A 21,269-nucleotide genomic window follows, 5' to 3' on the forward strand; every position below is an offset into this window, starting at 1 on the left:
CTACTCTCTTTATTGATTAGATCTACTCAAATAACCCAATGTCAGTGCCCAAGTCAGGATAAAAATTATTAGTTCTATTGACTACATTGAGTTGAATTCCACTGCAAACAATGGGAATTTAAACACCTGGCACAGGCTGCGCTGTGGACATGTAAACTTAAAGGAGTCTGAAAATAAAGCTGAATATTGCCTAAAATATGTGTAACAACTTGGGATAACTAAGACACTATGGTAATGCCACCTGAATGAAAAACAACAGAGAAAGAACTAACAAAATATTACTGTTGGCCATTACCTGTAGCAGAAACTGAAGTTATTTAACCAAAGAGAAACTACCATCTACAGAAAATATTAAAGTTAGATCAACAAAAAAAATGAACCTGTAATTCATAATACTTTAAATAAGTGTGCTTGAGGAAATATATTAGGAAAACAGAAGTATAAAAAAATAAACAGAGCTTGAAAATCCATATTCACTTGAAAGCTGCTCTACTGTATTTTCAATTCTCCCCTTTTGTAAATAGTTAAGGTTGAACTGGAGATTCCTTTGTTAAATTCCTACTTTTCAAACAATGACTGCTAGAGACAGTCTTAAATTTTGCACAGTAAAAATAAACATAGCCTAATTTATTTTTTCATCAACCATTTCACCTTATGCTGATAAACACATATCAAAGCTTAATAACACTCTGTATTTCAGTATTATTTCCAACCCAGAAGAACACAATTTATGAAGACTTTTTTTATAGTCTCCAGTGCCACTTTTTGAAGTGAAGCCACTGATGTACACACGGTAATTCAAGTTTTCAACAACGGCAAACCTGAAGGGAAGTTATATTTGTTTGACTAGCAGGAACAAAAAGAGTGGTTAATTGTCTCTGTCCTGTCTAGAAGTGGTGAGAGGAGAATTAGGTACTTTTCAGAAAGAAGAAAATAATTCTCAACCTCTCCCACCACCATGTGTAAAAACAGTACAGATACTGTTGTAAGAAAACTATGATATAAGTTTTAAAGATATTGAAACAGGTTTATAACCATACATTCTAACAGCACCACAAAACATCTATTTCCCATCGTAGAAACAGAAGTAAGTACTAGCTGCAACTACATTAAATACGGTTTTATGGCAATGATGTGTTTCTAGCCAAAAGCTATCTTTTTTCCCTGTTTCAAATACAGATCCAGCTTCACTAACTGCATCACAGAAATCTGTTTCTTTGCACATCCTCTTCCCTCCGACATCTTATTGGGATTCAATACTGGGCAATATCTGAAAACCAGGGCTAAAAACTGAGGCATTTTGTCTTTGCTGAAAGACTGTAATTACAGAAATATAACACAGAACGCTAAGGCAATGAGGAGCTCTGCAAAGCATTTCTGTAACAGAAATTTTAAGGAGGGATTAAAAAGGAGATATCCCAAAGTAACTGGGAACCTGGTCAAAGATATCCGGGTTTCATACTTCATATTCATACAGCCACTAGTTTCTCTGAGAACCCTGAAAAGGGTTCTTCAACATGCAAAAGATACCGAAGGAGGTGTTGCTAGCAGGTTATATACCAAGCAGGCAAAACAGTGCTTCTTCCTTCAGTCCTCCAGTATTTGTTTGTCCTCATGTATTTTGGTTCTGTCTTGAAGCTTCACGGCATTAGAATCAGAAAAAGGGGACAGCCTCTACTCAGAAGACTATATTAGTTTGAAAAATCAAGAGGACCAGTAGAGAAAAATAAGACATTGGAGAAACTGGAGGCTATGTAATCAGTAGGCAGCTACAAAAAGTGGAAGAAAGGACTGCAGCAATAGTAAAAGAACAGTCATATGATACAGATTGAATGGAATTAAATAATCTGGGAAATTTTAAAGCTACATAAAATGGATTTGCCACTGTTATGTCATCACACTTTTTGGCTTTATTAATAGTTGAAAAAATTCATTATTAGTTGAAGATTTATTTTTTAAAAATTGATTATTGATCAAACAATGGTATAATTTATGCTGTAATTAAAAAATATACATTATACTTAGGTATAAGGAGTATTCATTGTACTGAGGTAGAGACACGTAGATCTTGTTTTTCAACTCAAATGTTGAAAAGTTTTCTTTATTAATCTTTGTGCCCATCACTAGATATAGACAATTCAGTGTAACCATCATTCAGAAACTGATAAACAGTGCAGCTAAAGACTAAAACCAAACCCAAACTAAATCAACAACAAAGATAATCCTTTTAAAATTTGGTAAAGCAACCATAAGCCCCTAAGCCAAAATAGCTACATTCTTGTTAATTGGCAAAGAGAAAGGATGCTTCCCTTATCTCACACCAGGATGAGTCACTAAATCATTTCCAGCTTTTAGACTCTTTATGCATGTATTTATTGCAGATAGCACATGCTTTGCATCAGATTTTTTTAAAATATACACTCATAATGAGAGTTAGCCAGCTTTATGTAGACAAAAATAAATGAAAAAAAAATTATCCAATTCATCTTTGCAGCACAGAGCAATTATAGGGGCATAAACCAGAACTAATTAAGAGGGAATAAGTAAACATATTCAGAGTAAAGTACAATCAGTAATGGTGTAAAAAAATGACTGGGAACTTTGAATAAAAAATAATGATTTCTAATCCTGTCTTTGGAAATAAAACATTGTGTTACCAGCAACAAAACACAGCGTTCTCCCATCTGGCTTCTTTATATGTAAAAAGCATGATTTTTCTACTCCTTAAATTAATAAAACATGATACAGATATCAGTATCTGATCTCCATGCATGCATAAATAACATTGCATGTTATGTGGATCACAGAAGGACCTACTTTTTCTAACTGTTGCAAAGCTAATGAGAACTGAGTTCCACTCTAACCCAGCTCTCGAAATAACTGCAACTTTTTCTATCCACAAAAGGAAAAACTATAGTTACTTTTTCCTTATAATAAATTTCACAATTCCCACTTTTCTAGCTCATCTTCAAAAACACTGGACATTTAAAATGTTCTTGAAAACTCTATTTAACATAACTTAACTTGGACATTAACAACCATACATTCTCTAGAAGGAGGCAAGATGGATCTCATAAAGGTCCATTCAGAGTAAGAGTTGGGAAGCACACAGGAAACACTAGTGGAGAAAAATAAATGCTTGTCCAACAGCTCAAGAACTAACTACACTACTCAGCAGTCTGGAACTTAAATGAACATTTCTCTCATACAACAATGACCTTGCAAGTATTTCATAGCAATGCTCCACAACAAGGTCCAAAATATATTTACTGCAATAAATTTCTGAGAGTTGTTAACAGTAAGCATTCTGTTATTTTGTCTTAGAAAAAAAACCTCCACAATATTTAGTTTATTTTTCTGTTACTGCCTTCATTTTATGCTTTCTCATTACTGCACCGCTGCCAGTCCATCAGTATTTCCAAAGAATGCAGTTGGTAAGTAATTCCAATAAAGATATTTCAAGGCATAAATAACCCAGTGGAGTCTAATAAGTTCTTTCTTAAATTTACAGAAATCGTACATGAAATTAATTCAGCAACATAAATAATTTAAGTGCATAAAGGTTTTATTTTTAATTAAAAAGGTTAGTAAAGAAATTAATGTATCCAACAGTTAGTAAACATCCAAAGATGAAAATAAAAAAGCATGCTTAATTTTTTTTCTATTGCTTTGATATTCAATATATGTGTGTTTTTCCCCTTCTGAAAGACAAGCACAGCTTGGCTTTTCTTTAAATATAAGCCTAGTATGTATTTTTAAAAGATGAAATATCAAAGAAGAACAAAGACTGGCAATATAACATTAAGATGTCTCTGGCAGTTTGAAGTATTATCATTGAAATGTACCATCTACCACAGCAAGATACAGAGTTAAATCTCTCCCCATTTATCTTTTTATTAATTCCCCAAATCCACAAAATGAAATAATTATGGAAACAAAGTGATGTAATTTTAAATAATTTTTACTCAATTGCCTGCTTCACTGTGTCTTTAGATGCTGCAACTGTTGGGCAACGCTATCATCTTCTCCTGACTTCATATCTTATTCTGTATGAGTTAAAGGCATGAACATGGCAATTCAAGAGAATACCTATAACTATAGTTCAAGTGTAAAATGTAAAATATAATATTGTTTAGAGATTCTTTCCTGTGGAAATTGATTTGATTTTTTCTGCTCTTCCTGACAGAAAATTATTTCAGAAGTTTACTTTTATATGGTCTTAATAAAACAAAAGTCACTTTTCTCCCGCCACTTATTTATAACTGGTAATTTAATTTAAAAAAAACCCCTACAAACACAACAACCAGAATAAAAAAGGTAAAGTTTATAATTTTAAACAGAAAACTTGCCTCCACTATGTGGATCTATATCTAAAATTTAAAAACTATTAAGAATAATCATCAAGCAAGCTGATAAGTATACTTTTTGAAAAATTGTTTCTAATGCCTCAGAAGGCAACAAAACAATACAAATTTAGTATACTGAATCCAAGAAGATAAACCAGCTTAAAACAGGAAAAAGCAATAATGGAAGAGAAGATACAAAACCAAATTTGAAACAAATATTTGAGCCTTTTAAATACTTTAAAACCTTTACACCTCCTATTTTATAAGCTGAATACCAGGAGACGCGAGAGGGAAAGTTTAATTTTTTAAATAAAACAGCATTAGGCAAATGCAAAGCTTCAATATTGAGCCCCTTTGGCTTTAAACAAGGTATACAAAATTGTCAGTACAGAAAACTCACACACTGTGTATTATTATGTCACGGGAAAGCAATAAAAACTTGAAGCAGAGTAACTGTCTGCAAGTAATAGTAAATTGAACTACTAATGTTAAAAAGTGTTTCAGTATCCCTGCATAAAAAATGATATGCCTAGAAGACAAAAAAAAATCACACTATTAAAATGTCTGCATGAATAAGCTTACTTTCTAATATGACAGAAAATTATTTGAAGGCACTGTAACACATGCAGTCAAATTTCAGATATCGTCAAGATTTCCATTAAAGTATTCTTCGGATCTGAAAAGTCTGATGTCAAGTTAGCTTAGAGTTTCAGTTGCCTCTGATAAGAGAACATGATCTGCCATTTCCTCACACTATGACATTTTTCTGTTTCTTACAGTAAAGTTAGTGTTCATAGACAATGGGTCTTGTTCTTTTACCAAATGCTACTTAAAATGCAGTGTAAGTTTCTTACTTTTACAAACTTCTTTTTACACATTTTTCTGTGTTTTAACAAATGATAAGCTTGCCAGCTACATGTGGCTGCATGAATGCTAATAAAAACAGAAATTCATGAATGCTAATAAAAACAGAAATCCAAAATTCTGGAACAGTTAACTTTTTTTAAATATTAGGATTGGTGAAGTTATGAGTTACTGAAAACAGAGGTGGAAAGAAAAAAGCACTAAGCATATTAACTACAGCTACTTCTAATATTGTAATTGTATAAACCTGAATCAGGAGGCATGCATATCACATTGGAAAATTGCATTTAATGTTAAAAGAAAGAGCATCTGGTGAAGAAAAGTGATTTAATAAGCAGGTGATTAAACATTTTGAAAAGTTTTCAGGAATTTTATCAATTGGAAGTAATTAATGTGATTTTGATAAAAATCTAATATGAAAATGATCCAAATAAGGAGGACTATGAAGGTCCACCAAGGTTGGGTTGCCCTAGACCATGTATTAAAACCAAATCTGAAAAGAACCCCAGAATAGTCATTGTAGTGGTTGACTATATTCTGAGCAGTGTTGAAGGCCCAATATGTAGACTGGACCCAAGCAGGTCTGCTGCCTTTCTGGGACCCAGGTGAAGGACCTCACCATAAAACTACTATCCCCTCTTGGTTTTTCAGGTGAGTAGTGATGATATTACCATCCCTTAAGTTGCAGGGATGGATGAGGAAGATTACAGGAGAACCCAACAGATGAACTTGTGGCTCTTACCGTCAGGGCTTTGGATTTTTTGATTACGGGTTGGTATACAGGGCACCAGATCTTTTGGCAAAAGACAGGATGCACCTGTCCCAGAGGGGAACGGATCTTGGGGTAGGAGTTAGCTGGGCTCACTGACAGAGCTTTAAAGCAGATTTGAAGGGGTAAGGACACAAAACTGGAACTCCCTGATATAAGACCCAGGGAAGATTACCACAGTTTCTGGCCTGTTGTGCCAGCAACAACCCTCACCTGGCCACCTCGGTGGAGGCAAGGAATGGAAACATGCAGCACAACAAAGATGCAAGGGATATTGATGGAACAGTAACTATGGTAACATTTGAGAAAGGTCAGGCTGGAATTAAGACCTCTAAAAAGGTGTTGGGGACATCAGCCCAGTTGAAGTGCATCTATACCAATGCACACAGCATGGATAAAAAACAGGAGGACCTTGAAGCCATGATGCAACAGGAAAATTATGATGTAGTGGCTATTACAGAAACAGGGTGGGATGTCTCCCATGACTGGAGTGTGCCAATTGATGGCTACAAGCTCTTTAGAAGGGATAGACAAGGAAAGAGAAGTGGAGGGGTGGTGCTGTAAGTTAGCGACTGTTATGATTACTTCAAGCACAAGTGCAGTGAAGACAGGGTGGAGTGTCTTTGCGTTAGAATCAGTGGGAAGGCCAACAGGGCAGATGTTGTAGTGGGAGTCTACTATAGGCCACCCACCCAGGACAGAGAGGTGGATGAAATATTCTATAGGCACTTCAGTGAAATCTCACAATCGCTTGCCCTTGTTCTTGTGGGAGACTTTAACTTCCCAGACATCTGCTGGAAATACAGCAGAGCAGGACAAGTCCTGGAGATTGCTGCAATGTGTGGAAAATAGCTTCCTGACACAGCTGGTGAGTAAATCGACCAGAGAAGGTGCCCTGCTGGACCTCCTCTTTGTGAACAGAGAAGGGCTGGTGGACGATGTGGAGGTTGGAGGTCGACTAGGGCACAGTGATCATGAAATAATAGAGTTCTCTATTCTTAGAGAGGGGGAAGCAGAATTGCCATCCTGGACTTCCAAAGGGCTGACTTTGACTTCTTTAGGCAATTGCTTGAAAGGATCCCTTGGGAGATGGTCCTGAAGGGTATAGGGGTCCAAGAAGACTGGACACTCTTTAAGAAGGAAGTGTTAATGGCTCAGGAGCAGGCGGTCCCCAGGTGCTGTAAGAAAAGCCAGTGGCAGAGAAGAACACTCTGCCTGAACAGGAAGCTTTGGCTGCATCTCAGGGAAAAAAGGAGTTTATGGCCTTTGGAAGGAGGGGCTAGCCACTCACAGTGATTACAGAGAGGCTGTGAGGCTATGCAGGGTGGAAATCAGGAGGGCTAAAGCCCAGCTGGAAATTAATCAGCAATCAAGGATAACAAGAAATGTTTCTATAAGTATGTCAATAGCAAAAGAAAGACCAGGGAGAGCTTCCATCCCCTGCTAGATGCAGGAGGAAACATGGCAATGAGTGATGAGGAAAAGGCTGAGGTGCTTAATGCCTTCTTTGCCTCAGTCTTTAATAACAGAACTATTTGTACTGAGGGAATCCAGCCTCCTCAGACAGAAGACAGAGACTGGGAGAACGATGCCCCTGCAATTCAGGAGGAGACAGTCAGTGACCTACTACTTCACACAGACACACACAAGTCTATGAGAACAGATGGGATACACCCGAGAGTGCTGAAGGAGCTGGCTGGGGTGCTCGCCAAGCTGCTTTCCATCATTTACCAGCAGCCCTGGCTGACTGGGGAGGTCCCCACAGATTGGAAATCACCCAAAGTGACACCCATATATAAGAAGGGTCCGAAGGATGATCCAGGAAATTACAGGCCTGTCAGATTGACTTTGGTGCTCGGGAAGCTGATGGGGCACCTCCTCCTGACAATCCTCTGGTTGTCCCACATGATGATCAGGCCCAGTCATCATGGGTTTACGGAAGACAGGTCCTGCCTGACAAACCTGATCTCCTTCTACAACAGGGTGACCTGCTTATTGGATGAGGATCAGATTGGATTGGACAAGGCTGTGGATGTTGTCTATCTTGACTTTAGTAGGGCTTTTCCCACAGCATTCTCCTGGCAAAACTGGCTGATCACGGCTTGGATGGGCACACGCTTCGCTGGGTAAAAAAATGTCTGGACGACGGGGCCCAGAGAGTTGTGGTGAATGGAGTTAAATCCAGTTGGCAGCCGGTCATGAGTGGTGTCCCCCAGGCCTCGGGGTTTTGGGGCCACTCCTGTTTAACATCTTTATTGATGATCTAGACGAGGGGATCGAGTGCACCCTCAGTCAGTTTGCAGATGACAGCAAGCTGGGTGGGAGTGTTGATCTGCTGGAGGGTAGGGAGGCTCTGCAGAGAGACCTGGACAGGCTGGAGCCATCGGCTGAGGCCAACTGGGGGAGTTTCAATAAGGCCAAATGCCGGGGGCTGCCCTTGGGCCACAACAACCCCCAGCAGCGCTACAGGCTTGGGGAGGAGTGGCTGGAGAGCTGCCAGTCAGAGACGGACCTGGGGGGGTTGATTGACAGCTGGCTGGCCAGGAGCCAGCAATGTGCCCAGGTGGCCAAGAAGGCCAATGGCATCCTGGCTTGTGTCAGCAATAGCGTGGCCAGCAGGGACAGGGAAGGGATCTTACCCCTGTACTCGGCACTGGTGAGGCCGCCCCTCGATTCCTGTGTTCAGTTTTGGGCCCCTCACTACAAAAAGGACATTGAATGACTCGAGCGTGTCCAGAGAAGGGCAACGGAGCTGGTGCAGGGTCTGGAGCGCAGGTCGTACGAGGAGCGGCTGAGGGAACTGGGGGTGTTTAGTCTGGAGAAGAGGAGGCTGAGGGGAGACCTCATCGCCCTCTACAGCTCCCTGAAAGAAGGTTGCAGAGAGCTGGGGATGAGTCTCTTTAACCACGTAATAAGCGATAGGACAAGAGGGAATGGCCTCAAGTTGCACCAGGGAAGGTTTAGCCTGGATATTAGGAAGCATTTCTTTCCAGAAGGGGTTGTTAGGTGTTGGAATGGGCTGCCCAGGGAGGTGGTGGAGTCCCCATCCCTGGAGGTGTTTAAGAGTCGGGCTGACATAGCGCTGAGGGATATGGTGTAGTTGGGAACTGTCAGTGTTAGGTTAATGGTTGGACTGGATGATTTTCAAAGTATTTTCCAACCTAGATGATCCTGTGATTCTGTGAAATGAAGTTAAAATGAAATTAAATTTAGCAACCCATCACCTCAGCAATTTTTATATTTCCACAGTCATGTGCTTACAAATCACCACAGTTATTACAGCTGTATTAATGAGAATCAGAAGCTACCTGTGAAATAACAGGAAAAATAGTCCTAGTGCTGATTTGCATGGAGAAAACTCCATAGCTATGCTGGATTTGCACATCCATTGCTATGTCACTGATCTTCCTCCCAGATATGCCAACATTCTTAAGCTCAACATAAGGAAATCCATTTTTACAGACAGGAAAGAGAGTACGACAAAATACTTTCTTATAGTTGTATCAGTTACATGTGACTTTCTGCAATCTAGCAACAGGAAGGAAGGAAGAGGAGAAGGAACATGGAAGAAAGTTGGTATTAACCTTTAAAAATTTCAAGTTTATCTATAAATCTAACAAGAAAAAATGGAGAAAATTCAAATATAGTTAATAATAATATGTATTTTGAAAATCTGCATGGGCTCACAGTTTTTCAAACACCTTCCCAACTACTGTATGAAGACTTCAGTAATTGTGATTTTTGTTGTCATACTGCTACAGCAAACAACCAGTAATTTTCACTATCTGATTACCTTTCAGGGACCTACATAGTTGTCTTCCTGTGAAAAACAGAATATTGTCTGGAATTGACAGAAATGAGAAGAGAATGTACGATATCCTTAAAGTAGGTAAGAATGAAAGAAAGGGTAGGGAAGTAAAACAGCCAATGTATGCTAATTTAGACTTAACTGATTCATTTATCATTCCTAATTTTGTGTCCTAGTGTACCTTCTGTTCAGAATTTGATAAATACATCATATATTTTTTTGTAGCTATTCAACTGACATTACACATACAAATACTCCAAAAATACAGCTAACTGCAGAGGCAGATCTGGGCAGATAAGAACAAGCCATACCTCCTACAGAAAGAAATGTCACACTGTTTCCACAAAAGAGCAAGCCTAGCCAGAGGGAAGTCTGTAATATGCAATACATTTTCAAACTGTTGTTAGGTACTAGTATCATGACACAGAAGTACGGGAATTCTTTAATTAAAAAAAAAAAAAAAATTAAAAAATCAAAACCTAAAAAAACCCCTTGCAAAAAACCCCCAAACTTGAAAAGAACTACAGCAATAATAAGTAGATAATATGATCAAACTTGTAGTGTCAAACTAGTTGAGCAATTTTCCAGGTCTCTTTGGGTGTAAACATGGTTGACACCTGAAAACTTTACCTCCCAACTGCTGGTCATTCAACAGTCACAAATATAATGCACATATAAGCTGATCGGCTGAGTTTTTAATATTCTAATTCCTCATTGAGCTCAGATATGGTTAACGTGTCTGATGGTAAAATTGTGCCTATGCAGCACCATGGTGTAACCCTCAGTGGAGTAGAGCTCTGAAAGCATGAAGCTGGATAAGGAAAGTCCTAGGGTGAATTCAGCTCATACCCTCATTTCAGACATCTACAGTGTAGTTGCCATCACGTGAGACCAGCTTCTAACCTTCCATTGAAGTCAATGGAGGTCTAATCAATAGAGCCAACAGAGTCTAGAGAGCAACTACCTTTCAAACTAAATAGCTCTTGAGGCTCTGTTGACTAGGGGTAGGACACAACTTCCAAAACATACTTATCAGTGTGATTTGACATGCCATAGGATATCAAAAATATCTACACAGAACAAGCAGATTTAATGCAGAATGCACAAGACACCAGCATCCTTCTGAAAGGAAGGTGGGATGCTCGAGAGAGACTAAAATGATGCTAGAAACCCATATTCAAGGTATACAAGGACTCCTGTATTCCACTGTCTATAATCAGCATATGTCTAGCTCAGATGAAGTCACCTCCACTGTGGGTACTAAAAATGAACTTTTATTTTGGCAGAGAGAATCCGGAACCTGTGTAAGTGGGAAATATATTTTATCACTGACAAAAATTTCAAGCTAATTAAGTAACCAGAACAGTTAATTTTCATAATCTGATATTACGAACTTTTCATTCAAATGAACAGAGAACAGTGTGGTTTTGTTACTTTTAAAAAGCAAATTTTAATAAAATTATTAAGAGTATCATTCATCTAATATTATATTATGAGAGAACTACTAATGAGGTCCCGGCTCCAACAGCAGCTCTTTCTGTAAGCCTCAATAAATTACAGTTTCACTGCCTATTGGCATACCTAATCGAGGATAAGAATTGTGGCTTCCATTTTTATTTATTTTAAAAAAATTTTGAAGAAAAACCCTATGCATACAGCTCACAAGTGGAGAATTATCCAATAACTTACATGTTATATATGTCACATTCTTAAATATTTGGATATGTGAGTAAAATACTCCCCAATTATTCAATTTCTCAGCGTGACAGTAATAGTTACAGAATAAAGATAATTAATAAGGTCTCGTATCAATTAATTTTTTAAGAGACTTTCAGACAAATCCTCCCTGCTTTACACAACTAGTCAGCTAAATGTAATGACAGTATTACAGCTGGAGTGTATAGGATTAGAATGATTTGATGGTCTGGTTAATACACATCTGTTACATGCAGTGTTTAGCCAATATGTATTACTGCGTTTTGTCATTGCTGTCATTCAGTGCTTCCTGAGCTAAGCAAAGTGCATGACTATAAGCAAAGTTAAATCAATACCTATTTTATAAGGGCAGGAAAAAAAAGTATTATTAAACTAGAAATACAGCTTCAGAGATCTCAGCAGTGAGATCTAGAAGTTTTTACTCTGTTTTCAAGGTCACTTAACACTACCAATCATTCAAACCCTACAAAGCTTTCTTTGGCATATGAAATACACTTAACATTTCCTCTTCTTTATAGAAGAAGAAAAACCAGTGATTTAAATACATTTCCTAATGTATATGCTATGCAAGTGACAACCAGATCTGGAATCTTCTGGGAATACATATAAGGAATTACCATTAGAGGTTTATGATACACCAATAGTACTTGCATAGTCCTGCTTTTGACTACTGGTACTGACTATTGCCATTTACTTACCTCCTCATCTACAGATCCAAGGAGCTTTCACAAATTTACATCATAAATCTTCCTATACAAGAAATGCATATATTTTCTTTCTTATGCAGTGTACTTACCTAATCCTTTAGGAGTAATTCCACTGCTATCAGCAGGATTAACCACCCAGTAGTAGTATTTCAGTGTGTGCATTAACTGCAGTACTGTTCCTACTCTGCGTATAGTGTTATAGATCGTAGCAGTTCCAATGAATTCAGCCGACAAGTAGGTATACAAAGACAGTTGCACCTGAAGAATGAAATAGTTATCCACACAAATTTAAATTCTGTATTAGTAATCTTAATTTGTAAGGGGTTTTAGGATTACTTTGGACATGACATAAAAAGCTAAAACATAATTACAACTTTAGTTAGGGCAGGGACTGGACTGATACCTGGAATGACCTTGAGAGGTCCCTTCCAAACTAAATTCTCTGATTCTATGATTTAGGTGATGATAAATATACTGGTTTGTTTTCTATTCTGGCTTTTTATACTAGAAGTATACATTTTCAGATGTTAGGACCATGCCACTTTTCACTTTGGTCCACATTCCTCAACTGTGCTTAGTTAGGAAAACAAATAATTCCTTCTCAACAGAGATAAGCGATAACTTTTTATAGTTTTTATCAAACCAGAACACATAATTTAAATTAAATGAAAGCTTATGTGAATGTGGAACAAGAGATATCTCACCTTTTGCTTGCAATTAAAAATACATACTTTTATGCTTTATCTTTAGGAAAACAATATAATGCAACCACTGAAAAAGGGACTGGGTTTCTAGAAACAGTCTTTTAATAGAATTATCCAGAACCTTAAGCAAGAATGTAACTGCTGTTAGAAACTTATAAAAGACATTGGAGAATATAGTTAAGCAGGCTTAATGATCTAAAAAATCTTTACTATTACCATGTTTTAAAACAAAAAATTAAAAACTCAAGTATTGTGGCATAAAAGAACATTAGTATTTCACTTCATTGTAGGAGAGTCATAACATCATTCAAGTGTACAATTACCTTTGCAGGGGTATGTATCCAGATAGCAGGATTAAAAAGGATGTGATCACATAATTGCTTCAGTAGAGGTGCTCCATGAGACAATCCATCCAAATATTTTGCAAATGACAAAAATTGTTCCAGAACTGCTCTGGTTATATGAACTCTAGATGACTGGGAAAAAATAATCAGAACAACAAAGATAAACCTTCTTCCTTAATATACTTATAAGAGAAATATGAAGTTATATTTTCACCAGGCTCATCTTTACTAAATACATGCAACTTTGTATGGTTTATGTCACTGAATATGAAAGTAAGAAAAAATTATCAGCAATTATTCTTTCTAATAATATTAATTTCTAATCGTCACATTTAACAGGTTAAAAATAATCATAATCATCAATAACTGAAGTTAAATCCTTTCTTTTTTTTTTTTTTCCTTTTTATTTCTTTGTTTTCATTTTATTATAAACCAGCCAGGATACTATATTTTACAGCACAGTGCCTTGAGAATTTAATCTGAAGTCCTTAACTCATTCTTCAGTTAATTATGCGTCTTACTGAAACTGGGTGTTGCAGTATGTGAACACACATTACAGGTAGACTTGCTTTTGTTTCATAAACATAAGTAGGTATTTGAAGGAGTTGAGTTCAAGGTTTCCTCAAATCTCAAGACAGTCCTTCAGTTTCATAGCATCTCTCACACTTGAGACCTGCTCCTAACAGGAGTTACCTGCAGTAACATGACATGTGGACTCTGACTTCTTTATATATTAACAAAAGTTAATAGGAAAAACCACTAAACATCCTTCCCCTTGCATTCTCTACAAAACGTTCCAATTACTTTTAGTGCTGTAAGTACAGTCTGGGACTATGCAGATTTGTTATTTTTAGAAGTGAAGTCCATTTGTCAGTAATACAAGTTCAGCCTGGATGCTGAATTTCCTTTGGCTTGTACATCACAATTCACAATAAATAGTCTGCAACTAATACGAACAAAAATGTCATTTTGAAGTCCAAGTCAGAAAAAAAAAAAAGTGCCTTTTGTCCTCTCGAAGTATTTGATCACATGAAAATGAACAAGAGATAATTTACAAATAATATAATTGAGCCTGGCTAGGAAACAAAAGGATTTTTTCCTGCCATGTGTGCCAATTGAATATAAGCATATACTGAAAAAATAATATGAATCCTTTTGAAAAACTGCAGCTAAGGAGAATATAGCATAAAAAACCCAGAAAACAGCATATGCTGTAAGAATTATGTTGTGACAGAAATCAATCAAAATCCTTTAAATATTCACATACTCTGAGTTTAATGACTGCAGCAGGTGTTAATTAGAATAGTATGCAAACTTTTTTTGAAATTCCATGTACAACATTCTAAATTAATGTATTCAGTGTGCATAAACCATAGTGCTCTGTTCAAGAGAAAGGGGTGCATACTCAAGAGAAAGTGAGCCCCCATGAGGGCTCACTAGTTTGCTTGTATATAACTTACAGAACTAGAGCTGACAGCTTTGTAAATTCATTCTAGTTATGTCACAGGAATACCTACCACTGGGGGAAAAGAAAAAAAAAAAAAACACACAAAAAAAACCCCACCCCACAAAAAAACCCACCTTAGACTAGTTCTCTGACATTCTAAATCAACTTGCTTAGTACAGAAAACATAGAAAGAAATAATCTGCTTTTAGGTATTACTTCAGTGAAGGTAGAGCCTTTCTACTATAAAAATTTATTTCCCTCACACAAAATAACATAGGGAGCAGAATGAGATAAATGATTTATCATTCTTCTTCAAAATTCAGTACATTTTTAAAGGTAAGATTATCGTAATTTAATTTTACCATTGGACAACACAAAATTCTGGTCATAAATTCTTCTCAAATGATTGTTATACTGACCACATGCTAATGAAAAATACAGTAGCAGACATTCAAGAATGTCAGAGACGTAAGATTCAATCGTAAGAGTATTACTATTTTAGTACAGCTGACAGTAGTTTGTTTTCAGATTATTAAATCACAGTAACAGGGTTTTGTGAGGGCTTTGGGCCAGGAGGTAGGTAATGTTCCTCAGACAAGCATGTGAACTGAACCTGTTTTGTTATAACTGCTCATCATATCTGAAAACAAGCAAGTAAAAGGAATGCCCCTTGCAACTATTTCTTTCAAAAATTAAATTATTTTAGTATTTAGCTTGATACAGAGAAATTATTACTTGTTCGAATTGTGGAGTCTTTTTTTCCGTGAATCATGCTCCTTCAAAACACAGAGCAACTATTTCAACAATTTCAGATCTGAGCCACAGAGGATTAACTTAATTTTTATTAACGTACACAAAAAAAAGAAATTTAAACCTGAATTACGATGTGACTGTGATGTGCTTGTATAAACTGGGAACAAGTGAACTTTCCTAAATGACAGTTTGGGGGACAGAGAGTCGAGAAACACAAATAAAAATACATTCAAGTACAAGCAGATCTAGAGTAAAAGCATAAATTAGACAAACAGGATCAATTCTAGAAAAATGATTCTTTGAATATTGGCATATAATAAGGAAGATGAAAAGACTTCTGTAGACGATCTGTAAGTTTTTATATCACAAATATATTTTATTCCACCAGTCCTCTGAATTAAGTGATGGAAAATATCACAATGACAGTTAAAATACTAAGAACAAAGATAAAAAAACCTCCAAACATACCTTTTCAAGGAGGTAGCCGATGACTAGAAAGCCTTTTCCACCAAGCATTTGTTCTTGCATGGCTACTGAACTCTTAAGAAGCTCAACCAAGAAAGCCAATAGGGTAGCACTGCACATAAAGAACAAGCATTATTTCAGATAACAAATGTAGAAAATCTGTTACATTCTGAATATTCACCAGCTATTAAGTGAACAGAAACAGCCTTAAAGTGGTGACCAATTCCTTGAAATAATGCAAACCTTACTTTTTCTGTTGACAAATTTCTTTAATGATTATTCACATATTACAACCGCAGAAGCAGAAATTCATATTCAAACAGAAGTGAAAAATCATTTTGTCAGCTCTCATGATTTGAACAGGGCTATCCCAGGTTTTAAATATCCAGTCCTGCAGCTTATACTTCTAGCCAAAGGTTTTGCAGTTGGAAGAGGCAGGAGATGATGAGTGGGATACAGCTGACAGTGCTAGAATGATGTAGGAAAGGGCCATGTCAACCATTTTACCACCCAGTCTATCTATGCTAAACAGCAAAATTTGAAGCAACTAGGTATATCATCATTCCACACTTTCAGTCCCTAGAGTTACTACTACCACTGAAATGAGGCATAATATGGCTGAACATGCATGTGGGAAATGATGCCCACCACAAACCACGGTGGAACAGCAGAGTGGAGAGCTTCCTTCATACTTTCTCCAAACCCAATATGAGAATAATATCTAGGCCTGACCAAACAAAGGTTGAGAAACACTTTCATCCAGTTAGGAAAGCACAGAGACTCCAGAGGCCACCCAGAAATCACCCAGCAGCACATACCAGCAGTATCTGTAAGTGAGGTGTTCAGAAGCCACAGGAAAGGGGAAAAAAAAAAAAAGTGTTCAGAAAAGGCTACAGTTTAGAAACAGAAGGTATATGAAAGACTTCAGTGGACAGACTTGGCAAGAAAATTAAACTATGTTATGAAAATCACCAGTGGAAATGTACAACAGATCAATGCACCAAAGCAAAACCAAAAGTCACGATCGACTCTTGGGTGGTAAGAGAGAAACAAAAATACACTCATCTGTTGCTGAAAAACCCAGAAGAAAGGCAGAAAGAAAAAATCCCACCACATTTATGACAGAAAGGAAATGTATAAAATGATTTTTCAAATATCTCCACAAGGTAGATGACAGAATGCATTATACTACATATAAAAAACTACATAAAGTCACAGTTCCTTTTCTAAAAATAAAATAGGGTAACAGTTCCTAGATCTATAGACAAATATCTTCAACCATGAAAGTTCTCACACAGTTAGTGGGCACAGGCAAGGGTGAAAACTGTGGCTTTTGCAGCTATCGAAAAATGAATTAAAGGAAACGTCCAACCTGCATTTTATAAATTTCAACTTTATTTACAGTATCTAATCAGCTAAAGGTTCACTTGCTCTCCAACTACAATCTTTTACTTTGAAATAAATGTTGAGATTGGTTAATCCATGCCAGCACCAAAAAATAATCAGTGTGCTGAGGAAAACAAGATTTATGCAATTTGGTGAGCAAGGCTGCCATGCGAAAAGTACACAGTGTAGGCAAAGTACATGCTGTTAACATGAAATAGTGCCTTGTCTTGCTTCATTGTTGAATGGTCACAATAATCAGTCTCAAATCACAAAGAGAATGCTTCACAGAGTGTCAGCAGTAAAAGAACACAGATAATATCCATTTGCAGTACTCCAAAGCTTTTATCAAAACAGTCTGTCAAGCTGTCACATCAATTTCAAACCAGGTTATATGCATCAATTTTTTCTTACCCTGACTGAAAGTTTCTATTGTATTTGTCATCTAAAATAAGATACTCATCATTTTTGCTACATGACAATCCATAAGAATCTTATGTAAAGGATTGAAGATTTACATTTAAAAACTTTTTTTTTTAAATTGAATAGGACCAAGAAAATTCCATATAAATACCCTTTATGAGTAACCTTATGACTTAGGAGGACAATCAATTATGCATAAAGTTAAGAAACAGCATACATCTTTGCAGGATTAGGACCTAAATGACAATAATAAATACTATTAATATTATATTGAAAAGTCAAAAAACATTCTTAAAATGGATTTTAAAAGATTGTTGTACCATGAACATAGCACTAGACTTAAGTTTAAAAGGTTCTACTTCCACTTCTGTCAGTGATTTATCAAAAGCCCTTTTCTTTGTATTGCAGTTTATTTGTCCAATCTATGAACTCAGACGTAAACCCACACGCTGGAGTTATTCTTATCTCATATTAATACAATCTCTATGCAATTGTTAGAAATTCTGATAGGACTCTGGATATTAGTTATAAGACCTGATGACATCATAGAAATAAAGCCTTTTTTCTCCTTTTTAAGAACACATAAAGCACACCAGCCAACTCAGAAATAATCAGTGGCTAGTTAATATTTAACCATGCCACAGAAACAGAAACAAACAAGCTGGTTCTATGCAAGAAAGACTGAATCAACAAAGTACTAATTCAGATCCAGATAGAGCCCAAATATCACTTTATAGATATTAATCATCTTTATGCGGGGTATAGTTGAACTAAATAATCCTGTCTGCCCCCATTAGCTCTGCACAGATCTACCTCTGCTGTCACTGCAAAGTGAGGCCAATGTTTCTAGTTCCAGGAAAACATATTAATTCAGCCAGTGACTTTGTGAATGAGCTATGCCTTTTCCTAAATCCAAAATAGCTTTTAGCATCTATCGAACCAGACACAAAGACACCACAAGTCAGCTCTGCAGAGTCAGCTCAGGTCTGCAAACGCACTCTAGTTCTAATCCTTTTGCATTATCCAAGATTGACACCATAAAAACCAGAGTTGACTGTAGCATACAGTAATTCAAATCTTGGGATAGCACACATGAATGCATCATTACACTTTACACCTTCAAACACATAAAAAATTCGAAGTACCAGATAAAGCAGCAGTTAAGGAGAACCACCTGGCAGTCACATAGAGACACAATGAAGTTTGATGTGAATCTGTACAGGACCACAGTATTAATAGAAATTAGCACCATAATTAAAAGTTAACTAGCAGTTTGTCAATATCATTATGCAGGAAATGAAGTAATTAAAACATCTGTAATATTTTAACTGATAGAAAAATTGTAAAATTAAAATAGAAGTCTTTTTAAACATCTCACTTCATGTACAGTACTGAAGCTATTACTACCTGAAGATCAGAGACAGGGAAAAAACAGATTACATGCTTTATCTGATGTTTCTTCCAGAAATCTTGCTTACACCTCTTTGAGGTAAAACTTTTTTGGAGGAGGAAGGACAGAATGAAACTGCATTAAATAACAGTTGTTGCACAAAACACTGTTTTTACAAGTTGTTCTGTCTTACACAATTCATTTATGCTAGAAAGCATTCAACCTGCCTGAAAAGACCCAATAGTTTACAATTCTCAAGTAAGTTTTCTCAACCTCTTCAACTTCTCTTTCCCCACATGTTCAGACTGACCTCAAGCAAACATTTAAAAGTGTGTGTGTGTACACATATATATAAAAATCCATACTGACATAATGGATCTTTTCACCTTAATATCACATTCTAAGAATTTAGTCTTCTAGACAACTGACTAATTTAGAGGACTGTATCCAGAACTTTTAACATATTTCTGAGGATAGTCAATTTACGTCATTATTTTGGCAGCTGAAAATAAATTAAATCTGAAGATTTTAATATAAAAAATTTTTATCAGCAGAACCAGGTTGCCAAAACTATGCTTTTAAAAAGGTTGCTGTTGAAACAGGGGAAATAATATTGATTAAAAGACTGTCTTCCAAGATGAACAATTTTTCAAACAGAATTTAACAAACTTACCAGTAACTAAAATGCATCGGATTGCTGTAGAGCTCACATTAAACTTGCAAAATTCTGTGCACTGCCATACAAAATTTCTCTCCATTCTTGCCTATTTTCAACTCCCCTAGATACAAAGGCAAATATAAAGGATACTTCAGCCCATTCCTACATCTCCTCTATACCACACCCTGCCTAGAACAGATCAGTGTGTCTGCAGTGCAGCTAAGATACAGATACAAAATGGAAGTATGTATGTCAACCAAAACTAAATTAGACAGAATTAGGATTTCTACTGAAAATAGAATTAGTTTCAGGACAAATTTTTCCAGCAGTTTTCCATTATTTAGAAGTAAAAGAAAAAAGGCTGCACACCAAAAAATAATGTATTGCCAATGGTTATGATAATCCTTATTCTATAATTAGTGTATTGTAGAGACAGTAAGTCTCTAGAATACTGTTATGTAAAAAACCTGAAGATTAATTACATTGTTACAGCATTGCCTGATTTTCCTCTTAAACACACATGTCCCTTGTGAAGAATTAAATTTATTTATTTTTTTAATAAATAAAACAGAAGCACAGAATTGGTGTTCACAGCATACACTGTCTGACTGGAAGATGTCCTTAAGTATGCTTTCAGGTCTATAAATAATTATTGTATTTGTGAAGTTCCTACCTTTATAATACAGACAGTTATGACATACACTGTGAAGTTATAAATACCATCTAGCTTATTTAATTAATCTAAATATATAAACAGAACTATTATGTTTCAGTAGTGCATCATTATATTTCAACATTACATTTCGGTGTCACAATCTTCAGTCAACACTCATGCAATGTTACTCCTTAAATAAAAAATATACTACAAATATTCACAAAACCAAGGGCTTCTGTAGATAAGTCTTTAAAATTCCAAAACACAACACTTCCTTCTTCATTAAAAATAAGAATAATCACACACATATATAGACACTTCATTTTCACTGCCCATTTATATCTATGGTAACTTTAAAGAATCTTTTCATATTACGCATAAAAAGCAGCTCACAGTGGAAATCCCAGGATTATAAAGTCTATATGCTATGACAATCATTGAACAAGAAAAAGCCACCTTTGTCAACTTCCAAATTGACTGGTAGTTCCCACTAAGTGAACAATTATTACTGTTTTGTGGAGCTAAAATATAGGACAATTTAGATAAACTCTACTCTTATGAAATGAGTTTCAATGACTTCACTTACAAATGAAGCATCCTATGAGGAACATTAGTCATTTATTCGAATAAAGTCAGACAACAAATGCTTTGGAGGAATAAAGAAAACCCTAAAAGTCAGGAATTTGCACCACTAGGATACAAGTGAAATTTGTCTTGGACTTTTTGTTATTTATTTAAAAAAAAAAAAAAAAATCACTACATAGATCAACTTCTCTAGTCTGTTTCCCATGATAATTTTATCTGAAAAATTTACCATAACTACTTAAATTTCATCTT

At 36.2% G+C, this 21,269-nt stretch overlaps 1 protein-coding gene across 8 annotated transcripts in view; it reads right to left on the reverse strand.

Annotated features, from left to right (window-relative positions):
- The window catches only part of NBEA (neurobeachin), a 511,054-nt gene that overhangs the window by 352,871 nt on the left and 136,914 nt on the right, over window positions 1-21,269 (reverse strand). For all 8 annotated transcript variants that reach the window (XM_074914245.1, XM_074914292.1, XM_074914279.1 and 5 more), the window contains exons 11-13: window positions 15,927-16,035; window positions 13,238-13,390; window positions 12,300-12,468 (exon numbers count right to left, since the gene is read on the reverse strand). In XM_074914245.1, coding sequence (XP_074770346.1) covers window positions 12,300-12,468; window positions 13,238-13,390; window positions 15,927-16,035 — 431 coding nt within the window. The remainder of the gene's footprint in view (window positions 1-12,299; window positions 12,469-13,237; window positions 13,391-15,926; window positions 16,036-21,269) is intronic.

This window comes from Athene noctua, chromosome 1 (genome assembly GCF_965140245.1).
Source record: "Athene noctua chromosome 1, bAthNoc1.hap1.1, whole genome shotgun sequence".
Lineage (NCBI taxonomy): Eukaryota > Metazoa > Chordata > Aves > Strigiformes > Strigidae > Athene > Athene noctua.